Genomic DNA, 18,387 nt, shown 5'->3' with positions numbered 1-18,387 from the left:
TTGTGCGCATCTCGCATTATTTCTTCTTTTAATTCTGCCACGTTAGGGATCCAGATTCTCGATGCAAAGCGTAAAATTCCTTCATTATCTTTCTGAGTGGTGATCTCTTCTCCTGTTAAGTCGTCATCTTGACTTATCACTTTATCTTGATAACGGCGAATCTTCTCTAGCAACTCCGGTTGGAAAGTCATAGCGTAGATAGCTTCTACAGATTCATTGGGAATACGAATCTCGATTTCCAATTTGTCAAATTACTTAGCTAATTCTTCACATGAAGTTAACCGATTCAATATTTCTTTCCTGCTCAACGCATCCGCTACAACATTTACTTTCCCAGGATGACAACTGATCGTGATATCATAATCTTTTATCAATTCCAGCCATCGACGTTGTCCCATGTTCAGTTCTTTTTGCGTAAAGATATACTTCAGACTTTTATGATCCGTATAGATTTCGCATTTTTCACCGTAGAGATAATGTCTCCAAAGCTTCAATGCAAATACGATCGCTGCCAATTCTAGATCATGCGTAGGATAATTCCTGCTCATGGGGTTTAAGTTATCTCGAAGCATATGCGATGACGTTACCGTGCTGCATCAATACACATCCTAGCCCGCGATACGAAGCGTCGCTGAAAATAACGAAATTCCCTTGCTCGTCTGGCAATACAAGTACCGGTGCGGTTACTAACCGATTCTTCAACTCTTGGAAACTTTCTTCACATTTATCATTCCATACAAACTTTTCACTTTTTCGAGTTAACTTGGTCAACGGCGTTGCTATTTTCGCAAAATCTTTGACAAATCTTCGATAATACCCTGCCAATCCCAAAAAACTTCGAACTTCTGTCGGTGTCTTCGGTCGTTCCCAATTCAACACAGCTTCAATCTTCGTTGGATCGACTTGGATGCCTTCTCTACTGATGATATGCCCTAGAAATTGTACTTCCCTTAACCAGAATTTACATTTTGAGAATTTTGCGTACAGTTGCTCTTTCCTCAGAATTTCCAAAGCTATCCTCAAGTGTTCTGCATGTTCTTCTTCCGTCTTGGAATAAATCAAGATATCATCAATGAATACAATCACGAATTTGTCCAAATATTTCTTGAATACCCTGTTCATCAAATCCATGAATGCAGCTTGCGTGTCAAACCGAATGCCATTACAAGAAACTCGTAATGTCCATATCTCGTACGAAACGCAGTCTTGAGAATATCTTCGGCTTTAATCTTCAATTGATGATAGCTTGATCGCAAATCTATATTCGAAAACCATGCAGCTCCTTTTAACTGGTCGAACAAATCATCAATTCTCGGTACAAGATACTTGTTCTTAATAGTGAGCTTATTCAACTCCCAATAGTCGATGCATAATCGCATGCTGCCGTCCTTCTTCTTTACGAATAACACTGGTGCACCCCATGGGGATACACTAGGTCGTATGATGCCTCGGTCTAGAAGATCTTGCAGTTGCGTTGACAATTCCTTCATCTCGATTGGAGCCATTCGATACGGAGCTTTCGAAACTGGTTCTGTACCTGGTACTAGATCAATCGTGAACTCGATTTCTCGATCTGGCGGTAACCCTGGAAGCACGTTTGGAAAGACGTCCGGAAACTTACATACAACTGGAATGTCTTCTATTCTAGGACTTCCTTTTTCAGTATCTAAGACGTAAGCTATATACACTTCACAACCTTGTCGAAGCAATCGTTTGGTGTGCATCACGGTGAGAAATTTCTTCCGCTGTTTTTCGCCCTTGAATATTACCGTTGCATTTTCCGTAGTTCGCAATTTAACTTTCTTATTTGCGCAATCTATCTGAGCATTGTGATATGCTAACCAATCCATTCCCAAAATAATTTCGAATTCTCCTAGCTTAAAAGGAATTAAGTCTACAGAAAAATGATGTCCAGCTATTTCTATATTACACGCAGGACACACTCGATCCACTGGAACTTGGTCGTCATTTGCTAATTTTATAATTAACGTCTCGCCCAACCATTCGATTTCGCAATGTAATTTGTTAAGAAATTCTTCAGAAATAAATGAACGGGTAGCTCCAGAATCAATTAATACTTTTGAATCTACGGAATTCACCAGAAGCGTACCTGCGATCACACTTGGACTCTGCACTGCTTCTTTCATTGTCATGTTAAAAGTCCTTGCTTTGGGTTGATTCGGCGGTGGTGGCGGAGGTAAGGCCAATACTTTCGGGATATTGGCTGACATTGCTGGTCTTTTACAATTCCGAGCGATATGCTCTTTCTTTTCGCATTGGTAGCAAGTGATTTCTGCTGTTTTTCCTGTTGGACATTCGTTACAATAGTGCCATTTCTGCTTGCATTTGAAACATGTCACATCTGCTTTAATACATACGCCGGTATGCTTGTGTCCACAAGTTTTGCAATACGGCACTGGAACCTTAACAATTCCCTGCTGTTTGGAGGCTTGGAAACGATTACCTGCTTTTTGTGTACCCTGTCCTATCCTCTTGAAATTCAAATTTTCCCGGGCTTGAAATCCCGGCTTCCTGTTGGAACGGTCTTGGAAACTTTCATGTCCTCTGTCTCGTTGAGATCTTTCACTTTATCCTTCGATGATCAAAGCTTTCTGGACTATAGCGGTATAAGTTGTTAATTCGAAAACTGCAACCTGTTCACATATCCATGGTCGTAATCCCTCTTGAAACCTCTGAACTCGTTTCTCTTCAGTGTCCACCTGTTCTGGAACAAACCTAGCCAATTCATTAAATTTGGCTTCATATTCTGTTACAGACATACTTCCCTGCTTCAGCTCTAAAAACTTTATCTGCATCTGATTCCTTACGTGGCGAGGAAAATGCTTCCCTAAAAATAACTTTTTAAACCTATCCCAAGCAATAACATCTTCACCCTCTAAAGCCTTTTTAGATTCCCACCAATAATTTGTCTCTCCTTTCAACAAGTAACTAGCAAAATCAGTCTTCTGGTCCTCACTTACCTTCACTAATGCAAATGTTTTCTCTATTTCTTTTAACCAGGTGGTAGCTTTAATAGGATCAGTAGACCCATCAAATTCTGGAGGTTTAAATGCCTGAAACTGCTTAAAATTAACAACAGGTAATGCTGGTGGTAATTGAGGCTCAGGATGAGGTGGCTGTTGTAACATTTGTTGTTGGATTTGCTGTTGTTGATGCTGCATCTGCTGTTGCATCATTATCATCTGTTGTTGCATCAGATGGAACATTTGGTTCATGGTCTCATTAATCTGACTTTCGGAATTGTTGTTAAAAGTCTCAGCCCTAGTCTTTCTTTTTGGTGCCATCTTCTTCTGATAATAAAATAAGTGATATTTCTTTAACAGTTTAATGAACAATTGACAGTAGGTAAGAAAACAATTTATCCGGTATTAATAACATGATTTAAATCAAGAAAACAGTTGCTGAATAAAAATTAAAAATGTAAGCAGTTAAATAAAATGGTTGTTCTCTTTTTTTTTAACAGGAATTCTAATATGGAAAGCTGGAAAAGCAATAAGGTGAAAGTAAATACTGTAAAACTGTAAAGACTGAAATTTAAATAAAAGAAATTTGAAAAGTTCAGTTTATATATATGACACCAGCCTCAGGTGTAAATGCTTGATACAAAAAGTCTCGCTCTGATGGTAATCACAGCGGCTACAAGTCATACTACCACTACAGGTCAAAATCCTACTACAGGTTAAACTACTAGTACACACGTACACACTACTCACTAGATTATACTATACTGCCTCTATATACATCTATACCCTGGAATCACTGTCTCAACTATCCCTGTCTCATAACCCAGGCAGAATACGCCTAAGCTCCTCTCTAAGTGTCTGGACCAAAGTATGTGCCAAGCGAAATATCCGATAGAACTCTGCAAAAGAAGGAGGTCCATCATGGGTCAAATCATCAAGTTCCCAAGTAGCGTTCATCAACACCGACTGCAATCGCTGTCTCATATAGTAGTCTGGCTGTAGGGCCGCTAACGTTCTTCTGTCCCTCTGATCAAACAGATGCATAATCCCTCGACACTGTGCCCGCCAATACTCCACATCATCCCTCATAACTCTATATTCATGGTATGGTACCATGTATGGCTGAGCAACCTGACTTACTGACTCCTGTGAAGGAACCCTCGGAATACCTGCACCCGGTTGTGATAATCCTAGCTGTAAATCCACATCATGCTCTCCCATCCCCTCGACTGGAATCATCTGAAACACATCCGGCTCTGCGGCATGCACTGGTATAGGAGGTAACAATGGTGGTGGTGGTAACTCCTGCTCAATACCTGGTATAAACTGATGCTCAACTGGTAAAGGAACCATCGGCTCAAAGAACTCAAAGGGATCAAACATCTCTATGGGGTCATGAACTATCCCCTGAACTGGTGGTACCGGCTCCTGTGGCAATGGTGGTGGAGGTGGTAGAGGAGGAAACATATACTCAGATACTGGAGGTATAATTGGTGATGTTGGCCCAGTGACTGTCCTCTCGGAAGATGCAGAATAACCAGAACATGACATCTGATAATATACCAAAGAAAAGAAAAGGTCACTAAACAATCCTAAGATTTATATTTCCCTATTCTAACCTGACCTAAATCCTAGCAGTGATCTCCCTATTTACAATTCCTATCCTATGTGATCTCCCTATCTTATCTTAATCCTAATGTTCTTGTTTTCAGGGACCAAACCTACAACTCTGATGTCAAACTGTAACACCCTCCAAACCCGGGGTATAAGTTTGGGGGTTACGAGCTAATCACCAAACATGTACAATTTAATTAATAAATAATAAAGAAAGAAAACTAAACCCCTTTAATACTAACCGGGACCTTTTTAGGTTGAAGTATGAAAACAAGAACCACTAACTACTTTTATTACAAAACAACATTTAAAATCTCACAAACTCTCTTTATTACAAACCATTGTCTAATTCATTTTTAAACTAAGTTCATCTTTTATTCAAACACACACACTATCTATCAACACTCCACCTGCTCGGGCAACTCAAAGCTTTCTTCCTGGATTGGGATCAACACCTTGGGTATGAGAGGATCCCGAGGCTTGACCCGCTTCTTTACCACTCGTGTCCTGATGGGTTTCATATTCCTTCTTAACTGAAAACAATAAGGTGAATAATAACAAAAGGGGTGAGCCAAAAATTGCTCAACAAGTCTACAAAATATAAACAGTGTTAAAGCAATATAAGTGAATCCGTAACCCCGGTATATCTGCAAAGATATAACCTTACAAGAATAGAAAGAAGGTCATTACTGGCGAATACAAACAAACTAAACTGGATTCAAGTTCGCAGCTATACCCTGCTGATCAGCCAGGATACAGTGCAGATCTATATCTCACTATATAGATCCCGTCGGGCACCCAGGCACTACGGCTCATCTCAAGGATCCGGTTATGTCCCGGTCCTTAGGTTTAAGTAAACTTAATCTCCAAAGTATTATTATCCAGTACCTGGAATAGCAACCGGAACAATCGGTATGTCTTGATATATTCTAATAACCAGAATATATCAATGATTGTGAGTAACAATTGGAATACGAATAATGAATTCAAATGAGAAGAATAAATCAAGAAGTGAAATGAAATATGAACAAGAGAATTAAAGGAGTGCAATTATAATAAGAATCTGAAGAGAATATCACTATTCTGAAAAATAGAATAGAGGAGAAACTTGCCTTCTGCGCGACTTACTGCAATTAACTCACTTTCGTCTATCACCTACTCAACCTGCCTTGTTGGCTTAGCTTCTGTTAGCAAAATAGACTGATTAATTCATTTGATACTTCAGGTTCATCTTGAATTGACTTCATTTCGTTCCTATTATCTACCCATACGCTTATGACCAACTCGTATATTACATATAAGCAAGTAAGACTCGATTAACCACATAATACACATAAGCACATAAGCACATAATCATTTTTATAGTTAAAATAATTTTTTAGAATCAAAATCGACTCGCTGATTGCTCCGTTGATCACCTTCTGCTTCATTTCCCATTTTTCCGGAATTTTTCGGATTCGTCTCGGCACGCATTTCGATTGATAATCAAGCAATTAATAAAGTCAACTAATTTCTAGAATAAATTAGGTCTTCATATTATTTTTAATGAAAAGAATTCATATTTCTAAGTAAAATGGCTTTCGTTTCGCTTAAATCGGACTAACGGTTGAATTATTATCAATTAAACACTAATAATTCAATTTATTATTCAATGTAATTAATTATTAAAAATTTTTAAATCCTAAAATAATTATTTAAGAAAAATCAAAGTCAAAAATAATTTTTCTATAATTTTTGGAGTTAAAATGAATGAGTTATGGTTTATTGAAAATTATGTGATCAATTATCGAAATAATTAATCACTTTTTAAATATTAAATAAATAACTAATAAATAATTTATAAATAATTATTTAATAATTTAAAATAATTAATCCCTAATTATTAGGATTAATCACAACTTATTACAATTATTTATAACTTATCGTTATTTATTCGATTAGATCGATTATTTCTAAAAAATTATTTTAACTATAAAAATTATTATGTGCTTATGTGCTTATGTGTATTATGTGGTTAATCGAGTCTTACTTGCTTATATATAATATACGAGTTGGTCATAAGCGTATGGGTAGATGCTAGGAACGAAATGATGTCAATTCAAGATGCAACTGAAGTCCAAAATGACTTAATCAGTCTATTTTGCTAACAGAAGTTAAGCCAGCAAGGCAGGTCGAGTAGGTGATAGACGAAAGTGAGTTAATTGCAGTAAGTCGCGCAGAAGGCAATTTTCTCCTCTATTCTATTTTTCAGAATAGTGATATTCTCTTCAGATTCTTATTATAATTGCACTCTTTTAATTCTTTTGTTCATATTTCATTTCACTTCTTGATTTATTCTTCTCTTTTGAATTCATTATTCGTATTTCAATTGTTACTCACAATCATTGATATATTCTGGTGATTACAATATATCAAGGCATACCGATTGTTCTGGTTGCTATTCCAAGTACTGGATAATAATACTTTGGGGATTAAGTTTACTTAAATCTAAGGACCGGGACATAACCGGATCCTTGAGATGGGCCGTAGTGCCTGGGTGCCCGACGGGATCTATATAGTGAGATATAGATCTGCACTGTATCCTGGCTGATCAGCAGGGTATAGCTGCGAACTTGAGTCCAGTTTAGTTCGTTTGTATTCTCCAGTAATGGTCTTCTTTCTATTCTTGTGAGGTTATATCTTTGCAGATATACCTGGGTTACGGATTCACTTATATTGCTTTAACACTGTTTATATTTTGTAGACTTGTTGAGCAATTTTTGGCTCACCCCTTTTGTTATTATTCACCTTATTATTTTCAGTTAAGAAGGAATATGAAACCCATCAGGACACGAGTGGTAAAGAAGCGGGTCAAGCCTCGGGATCCTCTCATACCCAAGGTGTTGATCACAATCCAGGAAGAAAGTTTTGAGTTGCCCGAGCAGGTGGAGTGTTGATAAATAGTGTGTGTGTGTGTTTGAATAAAAGATGAACTTAGTTTAAAAATGAATTAGACAATGGTTTGTAATAAAGAGAGTTTGTGAGATTTTAAATGTTGTTTTGTAATAAAAGTAGTTAATGGTTCTTGTTTTCATACTTCAACCTAAAAAGGTTCTGGTTAGTATTAAAGGGGTTTAGTTTTCTTTCTTTATTATTTATTAATAAAATTGTACAGGTTTGGTGATTAGCTCGTAACCCCCAAACTTATACCCCGGATGTGGAGGGCGTTACAGTTTGGCATCAGAGCTGTAGGTTTGGTCCCTGAAAACAAGAACATTAGGATTAAGATAAGATATGGAGATCACATAGGATAGGAATAGTAAATAAGGAGATCACTGCTAGGATTTAGGTCAGGTTAGAATAGGGAAATATAAATCTTAGGATTGTTTAGTGACCTTTTCTTTTCTTTGGTATATTATCAGATGGCATCTTCTGGTTATTCTGCATCTTCCGAGAGGACAGTCACTGGGCCAACAACACCAGTTATACCTCCAGTATCTGAGTATATGTTTCCTCCTCTACCACCTCCACCACCATTGCCACAGGAGCCGGTACCACTAGTTCAGGGGATAGTTCATGACCCCATAGAGATGTTTGATCCCTTTGAGTTCTTTGAGCCGATGGTTCCTTTACTAGTTGAGCATCAGTTTATAACAGGTATTGAGCAGGAGTTACCACCACCACCATTGTTACATCCTATACCAGTGCATGCCCCAGAGCCGGATGTGTTTCAGATGATTCCAGTCGAGGGGATGGGAGAGCATGATGTGGATTTACAGCTAGGATTACCACAGTAGGGTGCAGGTATTCCGAGGGTTCCTTCACAGGAGTCGGTAGGTCAGGTTGCTCAGCCATACATGGTAACATACCATGAGTATAGAGTTATGAGGGATGATGTGGAGTATTGGCGGGCACAGTGTCGAGAGATTATGCATCTGTTTAATTAGAGGGACAAAGGACCGTTAACGGCCCTACAGCCAGACTACTATATGAGACAGCGATTGCAGTCGGTGTTGATGAGCGCTACTTGGGAGCTTGATGATTTGACCCATGATGGACCTCCTTCTTTTGCAGAGTTCTATCGGATATTTCGCTTGGCACAGACTTTGGTCCAGACACTTAGAGAGGAGTTTAGGCGTATTCCGCCTGGGTTCTGAGACAGGGATAGTTGAGACAGTGACTCCAGGGTATAGATGTATATAGAGGCAGTATAGTATAACCTAGTAAGTAGTGTGTACGTGTGTACTAGTAGTTTAACCTGTAGTAGGATTTTGACCTGTAGTGGTAGTATGACTTGTAGCCGCGGTGATTACCAGCAGAGGGAGAATTTTTGTATCAAGCATTTACACCTGAGGCTGGTGTCATATATATAAACTGAACGTTTCAAATTTCTTTTATTTAAATTTCAGTCTTTACAGTTTTACAGCATTTACTTTCACCTTATTGTTTTTCCAACTTTCCATATTATAATTCTTGTTAAAAAAAAGAAAAGAAAAAGAAAAGAGAACAACCATTTTATTTAACTGCTTACATTTTCAATTTTTATTCAGCAACTGTTTTCTTGATTTAAATCATGTTATTAATACCGAATAAATTGTTTTCTTACCTACTGTCAATTGTTTATTAAACTGTTAAAGAAATATAACTTGTTTTATTATCAGAAGAAGATGGCACCAAAAAGAAAGACTAGGGATGAGACTTTTAACAGCAATTCTGAAGGTCAGACTAATGAGACCATGAACCAAATGTTTCATCTGATGCAACAACAGATGGTAATGATGCAGCAGTAGATGCAGCATCAACAACAGCAAATCCAACAACAAATGTTACAACAGCCACCTCGTCTTGAGCCTCAATTACCACCAACATTACCTGTTGTTACTTTTAAGCAGTTTCAGGCAGTTAAACCTCCATAATTTGATGGGTCTACTGATCCTATTAAAGCTACCACCTGGTTAAAAGAAATAGAGAAAGAATTTGCATTAGTGAAGGTAGGTGAAGACCAGAAGACTGATTTTGCAAGTTACTTGTTGAAAGGAGAGGCAAATTATTGGTGGGAATCTAAAAAGGCTTTAGAGGGTGAAGATGTTATTGCTTGGGATAGGTTTAAAGAGTTATTTTTAGAAAAGCATTTTTCTCGCTACGTAAGGAATCAGATGCAGATAAAGTTTTTATAGCTGAAGCAGGAAAGTATGTCTGTAACAGAATATGAAGCCAAATTTAATAAATTGGCTAGGTTTGTTCCGGAACAGGTGGACACTGAATAGAAACGAGTTCAGATGTTTCAAGAGGGATTACGACCGTGGATACGTGGACAGGTTGCAGTTTTCGAATTAACAACTTATATCGTTGTAGTCCAGAAAGTTTTGATCATCGAAGGAGAAAGTGAAAGATTTCAACGAGACAGAGGACAGAAAAGTTTCCAAGACCGTTCCAACAGGAAGCCGGGATTTCAAGTCCGGGCAAATTTGAATTTCAAGAGGATAGGACAGGGTACACAAAAAGCAGGTAATCATTTCCAAGCCTCCAAACATCAGGGAATTGTTAAGGTTCCAGTGCCGTATTGCAAAACTTGTGGACGCAAGCATACCGGCGTATGTATTAAAGCAGATGTGACATGTTTCAAATGCAAGCAGAAAGGGCACTATTCTAACGAATGTCCAACAGGAAAAACAGCAGAAATCACTTGCTACCAATGCGGAAAGAAAGGGCATATCGCTCGGAATTGTAAAAGACCAGCAATGACAGCCAGTATCCTGAAAGTATTGGCCTTACCTCTGCCACCGCCGCCGAATCAACCCAAATCAAGGACTTTTAACATGACAATGAAAGAAGCAGTGCAGAGTCCAAGTGTGATCGCAGGTACGCTTCTGGTGAATTCCGTAGATTCAAAAGTATTAATTGATTCTGGAGCTACCCGTTCATTTATTTCTGAAGAATTTCTTAACAAATTACATTGCGAAATCGAATGGTTGGGCGAGACGTTAATTATAAAATTAGCAAATGATGACCAAGTTCCAGTGGATCGAGTGTGTCCTGCGTGTAATATAGAAATAGCTGGACATCATTTTTCTGTAGACTTAATTCCTTTTAAGCTAGGAGAATTCGAAATTATTTTGGGAATGGATTGGTTAGCATATCATAATGCTCAGATAGATTGCGCAAATAAGAAAGTTAAATTGCGAACTGCGGAAAATGCAACGGTAATATTCAAGGGCGAAAAACAGCGGAAGAAATTTCTCACCGTGATGCACACCAAACGATTGCTTCGACATGGTTGTGAAGTGTATATAGCTTACGTCTTAGATACTGAAAAAGGAAGTCCTAGAATAGAAGACATTCCAGTTGTATGTAAGTTTCCGGACGTCTTTCTAGACGAGCTTACAGGGTTACCGCCAGATCGAGAAATCGAGTTCACGATTGATCTAGTACCAGGTACTAAACCAGTTTTGAAAGCTCCGTATCGAATGGCTCCAATCGAGATGAAGGAATTGTCAACGCAACTGCAAGATCTTCTAGACCGAGGCATCATACGACCTAGTGTATCCCCATGGGGTGCACCATTCGTAAAGAAGAAGGACGGCAGCATGCGATTATGCATCGACTATTGGGAGTTGAATAAGCTCACTATTAAGAACAAGTATCTTGTACCGAGAATTGATGATTTGTTCGACCAGTTAAAAGGAGATGCATGGTTTTCGAATATAGATTTGCGATCAGGCTATCATCAATTGAAGATTAAAGCCGAAGATATTCCCAAGACTGCGTTTCGTACGAGATATGGACATTACGAGTTTCTTGTAATGGCATTCGGTTTGACACGCAAGCTGCATTCATGGATTTGATGAACAGGGTATTCAAGAAATATTTGGACAAATTCGTGATTGTATTCATTGATGACATCTTGATTTATTCCAAGACGGAAGAAGAGCATGCAGAACACTTGAGGATAGCTTTGGAAATTTTGAGGAAAGAGCAACTGTACGCAAAATTCTCAAAATGTGAATTCTGGTTAAGGGAAATACAATTTCTAGGGCATATCATCAGTAGAGAAGGCATCCAAGTCGATCCAACGAAGATTGAAGCTGTGTTGAATTGGGAACGACCGAAGACACCGACAGAAGTTCGAAGTTTCTTGGGATTGGCAGGGTATTATCGAAGATTTGTCAAAGATTTTGCGAAAATACCAACGCCGTTGACCAAGTTAACACGAAAAAGTGAAAAGTTTATATGGAATGATAAATGTGAAGAAAGTTTCCAAGAGTTGAAGAATCGGTTAGTAACCGCACCTGTACTTGTATTGCCAGACGAGCAAGGGAATTTTGTTATTTTCAGCGACGCTTCGTATCGCGGGCTAGGATGTGTATTAATGCAGCACGGTAACGTCATTGCATATGTTTCGAGACAACTTAAACCCCATGAGCAGAAATATCCTACGCATGATCTAGAATTGGCAGCGATCGTATTTGCATTGAAGCTTTGGAGACATTATCTCTACGGTGAAAAATGCGAAATCTATACGGAACATAAAAGTCTGAAGTATATCTTTACGCAAAAAGAACTGAACATGCGACAACGTCGATGGCTGGAATTGATAGAAGATTATGATGTCACGATCAGTTATCATTCAGTGAAAGCAAATGTTGTAGCGGATGCGTTGAGCGGGAAAAAAAGATTGAATCGGTTAACTTCATGTGAAGAATTAGCTAAGGAATTTGACAAATTGGAAATCGAGATTCGTATTCCCAATGAATCTGTAGAAGCTATCTACGCTATGACTTTCCAACCGGAGTTGCTAGAGAAGATTCCCCGTTATCAAGATAAAGTGATAAGTCAAGATGACGACTTAACGGGAGAAGAGATCACCACTCAGAAAGATAATGAAGGAATTTTACGCTTTGCATCGAGAATCTGGATCCCTAATGTGGCAGAATTAAAAGAAGAAATAATGCGAGATGCGCAAAATTCAAAGTATTTCATTCATCCGGGAAGCACAAAAATGTATCGCGATCTGAAAGAAAACTTTTGGCGGCCGAACATGAAGAAGGAAATAGCAGAATGGGTGAGTAAATTTTATACATGCCAGCGAGTTAAAGCGGAACATCAACGTCCGAGCGGATTATTACAACCGTTAGACATTCCAGAATGGAAATGGGAACATCTAGCGATGGATTTTGTAGTAGGACTGCCGAGGACTAGGGCAAATCATGATGCGATATGGGTAATTATTGACAGACTCACGAAGTCGGCACATTTTCTACCAATTAACGAAAGATTTTCGCTTGACAAGCTAGTGCATTTGTATCTCAAGGAAATTGTGATGCGACGTAGAGTTCCAATATCTATCGTGTCTGATCGAGATCCTCGTTTCAACTCAATATTTTGGAGACAATTTCAAGAATGCCTTGGAACAAAATTAAACATGAGTACCTCTTATCATCCGCAAATCGTCGGACAAAGTGAAAGAACTATCCAAACGATTGAAGATATGCTACGAGTTTGTGCGATCGATTTTGAAGGCAGTTGGGATGAGCATTTACCTCTAGTGAAATTTTCTTATAATAACGGCTATCACGCCAGCATTGGAATGCCACCGTATGAAGCACTATATGGGAGAAAATGCAGATCACCAGTGCATTGGGATGAAGTTGGAGAACGCAAAATTTTGGGTCCGGAATTAATCCAACAGACTAAAGAAAAGATTGAACTTATTCGGAAACGACTCGATGCGGCACAAAATAGACAACGCAAACATGCAGACCAAGCAAGAAAATATATGGACTATCAGGAAGGAAAACACGTATTACTCAAAATATCGCCATGGAAAGGATTAACTAGATTTGGCAATAAGGGTAAATTGAAGCCACGATATGTCGGACCATTTGAAATTTTGAGGAAAGTAGGAAAACTTGCATACGAATTAGCTTTACCTCCTCATATGCAACATATTCACAATGTGTTTCACGTGTCGATGCTTAAGCGATATAATCCTGATTCTAGGCATGTAATAGAGTATGAACCGATAGATATCCAACCTGATTTGTCTTTTGTAGAAGAGCCAGTAAGAATTTTAGATCGGCGAGAGAAAGTATTGAGAAATAAGTCCGTATATTTAGTACGAGTGTTGTGGAGAAATCCTATGGTTGAAGAATCAACCTGGGAACTTGAAAGTGAGATATTAGAAAATATCCTCAGTTGTTTTCATAGAAGATTCTGAGGACAGAATCCTATTAAGGGGGGAGAATGTAACGACCGGGAAATTTACGTTGTATTATATAATATTTATAATAAAATATGTGTATTAGTATGTCATTTATGTGTGATTATCTGTTAAACCCTAAACGTTATGTGTTACATGTATCCTGTGTCATTTCTATATTTTTAAAGTATTTTTCAGATATTTTATTTCACATTCATAGCTTTCATTTCAAACGTTTTACGACCCAAACAATGATTTTAAAGCCAGTATTTCAAATAAAACGAATAACTCGTAATTGTACGAGTAATTGAACGATAAGTTCGATTATTAATATTTTTATTATTATTCAGACGATAGTTAATTATTCGTATAATATCGTAATAATTATTCATAATGAATAATTAAATACAGATAATTGATTTAAATCGTCTACGTGTAATAATAACCGTAATGTTTCGATAGTTATGCGAGAAATACGAATAACTCATAGAAATACGAGTAATTGATTGGTGAATTGAATTCTGATTCGAATAGTAGTTTATTTATTCGACAGTTATCGTATCAGTTGATCGTATCGATTATTTACTTATAAATAATCGATCTAATCGAATAAATAACGATAAGTTATAAATAATTGTAATAAGTTGTGATTAATCCTAATAATTAGGGATTAATTATTTTAAATTATTAAATAATTATTTATTAATTATTTATTAGTTATTTATTTAATATTTAAAAAGTGATTAATTATTTCGATAATTGATCACATAATTTTCAATAAACCATAACTTATTCATTTTAACTCCAAAAATTCTAGAAAAATTATTTTTGACTTTGATTTTTCTTAAATAACTATTTTAGGATTTAAAAATTTGTAATAATTAATTATATTGAATAATAAATTGAATTTCCTATTCTTGGTGACCCGGTTGCAACCCAATTTGCAACCCGGGTTTGATCTTCAATAACTAATTTCCTTAACCTGATTTCTTTTTCTGGATTTTAATTATTTAATTATATTTTATAAAAATAGAAATTAGTTTATTAATTCTGAAAATCAATTAAAAATTAAGTTTTAAATTCTGTAAAATATTATTAATAATTTCGAAAATTATTTTCTTAAATTAGAAATTCAAATTTAGTTATCTAATTAATTATTTAACTACTTATTTAATCATATACATGTTTAATTATTATTTAAAAGTTAAGTGATAATTAATAATTAAAGATTAAAATTTATCGAATATTACGAGAAACGATTCGATAAATAAGGGAATAAAATGAATAACTCGTAATTGTACGAGTAATTGAACGATAAGTTCGATTATTAATATTATTATTATTATTCAGACGATAGTTAATTATTCGTATAATATCGTAATAATTATTTATAAATAATTAAATACAGATAATTGATTTAAATCGTCTACGTGTAATAATAAACGTAATGTTTCGATAGTTATGCGAGAAATACGAATTACTCATAGAAGTACGAGTAATTGATCGGTGAATTGAATTCTGATTCGAATAATAGTTTATTTATTCGACAGTTATCGTATCAGTTGATCGTATCGATTATTTACTTATAAATAATCGATCTAATCGAATAAATAATGATAAGTTATAAATAATTGTAATAAGTTGTGATTAATCCTAATAATTAGGGATTAATTATTTTAAATTATTAAATATTTATTTATTAACTATTTATTAGTTATTTATTTAATATTTAAAAAGTGATTAATTATTTCGATAATTGATCACCTAATTTTCAATAAACCATAACTTATTCATTTTAACTCCAAAAATTATAGAAAAATTATTTTTGACTTTGATTTTTCTTAAATAATTATTTTAGGATTTATAAATTTGTAATAATTAATTATATTGAATAATCAATTGAAACGGGTCGGGATGAACCCAGAATCCGGTGAGGATTCCGGCCACCGTCCCGTTTTCCGGCCAGTACAATTACCCCTCAATTCGACTCTGTTTTGCTCCGTTTTTGTGTCCATCTCGTTTGAAATTAACACAGCAACCCATCACTGTCTTCATCAACCATCAACGACGCATGTGTCTTCTTCTCCGGCGAAATCCATCAAACTCCGACGAAGCTTTCCAGATTCCGATCAAGTCATTTTTAGGCCAAATCATGAATTGATTGTACTCGTTTTTACTGGGAATCGATCCTAAACTCAATTCTAAACATTATTCACCCACTACCATCACCTAATAACCCTCAGGCTAAGTTCTCCGATCAAACCGACTCAAAGTCCGGCCATAATCCGATTTCACTAATTTGTACATCAAAAATTACGTTCTATATATGAAAATAAAGCTTACAGCATCCACAATCAAACCCCCATATCCAAACATACCTCATGTAACACCTGAAAACATGCAAAGGAAAAAATTAAGGACACACAGGACAGAACAATATTGTTCAATTTAAAATTGCAATAATTAAATAAAAAGATATCTTTTTGTGCTATAAGGAGTTCACCTAGAGATACACGGTATTCAACCAACTTCTTTGAGGACTGCTAGATCTTAAACTATTGTAATTCAGTGTTTTAGAAGTCTTAGAAGTGATAAAATTCACCAAAGATAATACAATAATGAAATTCGTGGGGATCGTTTTTTATATCTGTTAACCCTAAAGAGGGAAGGCACACAGATATATAATAAACAATTATATTCATGATTAAATCCAAAAATCAACATATTTCATTTAAATGTCTACAACCTCATAACAATACTCATATTGTGATCTGTTCCATAAACATTCTACTAATATCATAATTTAGCAATCATAAATTCAGAATAATACCTTATAAGTATCCTAGATCACCTATGGCTGTCAACCTGTCTTGGCTCTCCTTCCCTTCTCGCTTCCTTGCTTCGGGATATAGCCTGACCTTGGGATCGCCTTGGGATATCCTCTAAAACACTTAATAAAATATTATATCTGTCTTAACAATTACTAAACATAGACATAGTATAATATTTACTTCGATCTCACAATATTTTCTTGTATAGAGATTGTAGAGTAAAGGGTTTAGCTACTCATAGAAAATTTATAATCAGCCATTTCTATTAATGAAAACTTTCGATATCCCCCTCTTAATGATTTACAAGATGGCTTTTATAGAGTTTTCCCATCTCTGTTGATTCTACTAATTTCTATTTCTAAAATTCCCTTTTAATTTCCTCCGTTCTTTTTCTTTCCTCTTTTTCAAAAGCTGAATCCACTTTCTGTAATTTGTCTGCCATTCCACCTTCTTTTTGACTTTAGAGATAAAATTTCTGGTAAATGTCCTTGTCTTTTCTGCTGCTGTCTTTTTCTTCTAGTAACCTTTCTTCTTTGTTGCTGCTGTCTTTTTCTTTTTCCTGAAAATTATTGATTTTTTACAGTCACCAATATAATTTGGGTCGTAGTGTCATTTGTAATATGTTTTCAGTCACCAATTCTTATTTGGCCGAAATATCATTTGTAATATGCTTTCAGTCACCAATTCTCATTGGGCCGAAATATCATTTGTAATATCCATAGGTCACCAATTCTCATTGGGCCTATCAATTCATCGTTATTATTACATTGTTAGGTCACCAAACTCTATTGGGCCTAACTTTCATCAAATAGTATTACATTGTATTATATGGTTAGGTCACCCTTTCAGGGCCTAACAAATATCTATGCAAAGGGATCAGAACATCCTTCTTCTTTTGTTGCTATATTCTTTAGAGTTGCCACTGGTCTCCGTCTTTGGCCTGATAATAAATTCTGATAAATTTCCTTTGTCTTCTGAGCATGATTGTGCTTTAAATCTGATAATCTTGCATGCATTTCGTTCAAAGCTGTAGTATCCCTGCTAATTATATCATTATTATAATAAATAGTTAGTATTTCTTCTGCTAATCCACCTTTACTTGTGTCAATGACACATGTCTTTCCTCCTCGTATCATATCTTCAAGTTTAGACTTCAATGTTGCTATGCCGATTGCTCTCTTGTTACACAACCAGTCGCCAAATTGCTCTATTGTACATGCCATGTCCGTCTTTAGGCTAGTATTTTCACCTTCTATAGTAGTATTCCTGCCATACTTAAATATTTGACAGAGTAATATGGGTTTTCCTGTTAAGTCAGTACAGGCATCAAAAACCTGTATACCATAAATTCCTCCTGGTCCGTATGAATTCATGTAAGATTGAAGGCTTTGTGTTATAGTTGATGGTAGTTGTGCTATACTTGATAAAGTTTCATCTACCATTATTTTGTCAATAAATCCTAAGAGTAATAGGTTTTTTACTACAGTTGAATCTGCGTTTTCCCTACAGATATACCTTGGGTATTTTCCAAATTTCCCATTTCTCAGGATTGTAGTATTGGTTTTATAATCATAGTACTTTTGTATCTTTTCAAAGGACTCGGTATATTCTTTGGTAAAGGTTACACGATCCTTTAGGGTAATGGCGTTGATAGTATTATCTGGTATGGTTATTGTTTTGATAGTAGGAGTACTGGCTAATCTTGATACAAAGGTTTCTGGGGTTTTTTGAAGGTTGTTTAATATTCTGAGTTTTCCTTCTAAAGTAGTAGTAAGTTGGC

The 18,387-nt window shown here is 36.1% G+C and overlaps 1 protein-coding gene across 1 annotated transcript in view; it reads right to left on the bottom strand.

Moving 5' to 3' along the window:
- Positions 1-3,609: 3,609 nt before the first annotated feature.
- LOC141723473 (uncharacterized) overlaps positions 3,610-18,387 on the bottom strand; it is a 28,333-nt gene continuing 13,555 nt past the window's right edge. Inside the window, exons 7-8 of the mRNA XM_074525292.1 lie at positions 5,009-5,131; positions 3,610-4,535 (exon numbers count right to left, since the gene is read on the bottom strand). Of these exons, the coding sequence (XP_074381393.1) occupies positions 3,801-4,535; positions 5,009-5,131 (858 nt within the window). The 3' untranslated portion in view covers positions 3,610-3,800. The remainder of the gene's footprint in view (positions 4,536-5,008; positions 5,132-18,387) is intronic.

Source organism: Apium graveolens, chromosome 5 (genome assembly GCF_009905375.1).
Source record: "Apium graveolens cultivar Ventura chromosome 5, ASM990537v1, whole genome shotgun sequence".
NCBI lineage: Eukaryota > Viridiplantae > Streptophyta > Magnoliopsida > Apiales > Apiaceae > Apium > Apium graveolens.
The sequence above is the reverse complement of the archived record's forward strand: the minus strand, read 5'-3'. Positions and strand labels throughout refer to the sequence as shown.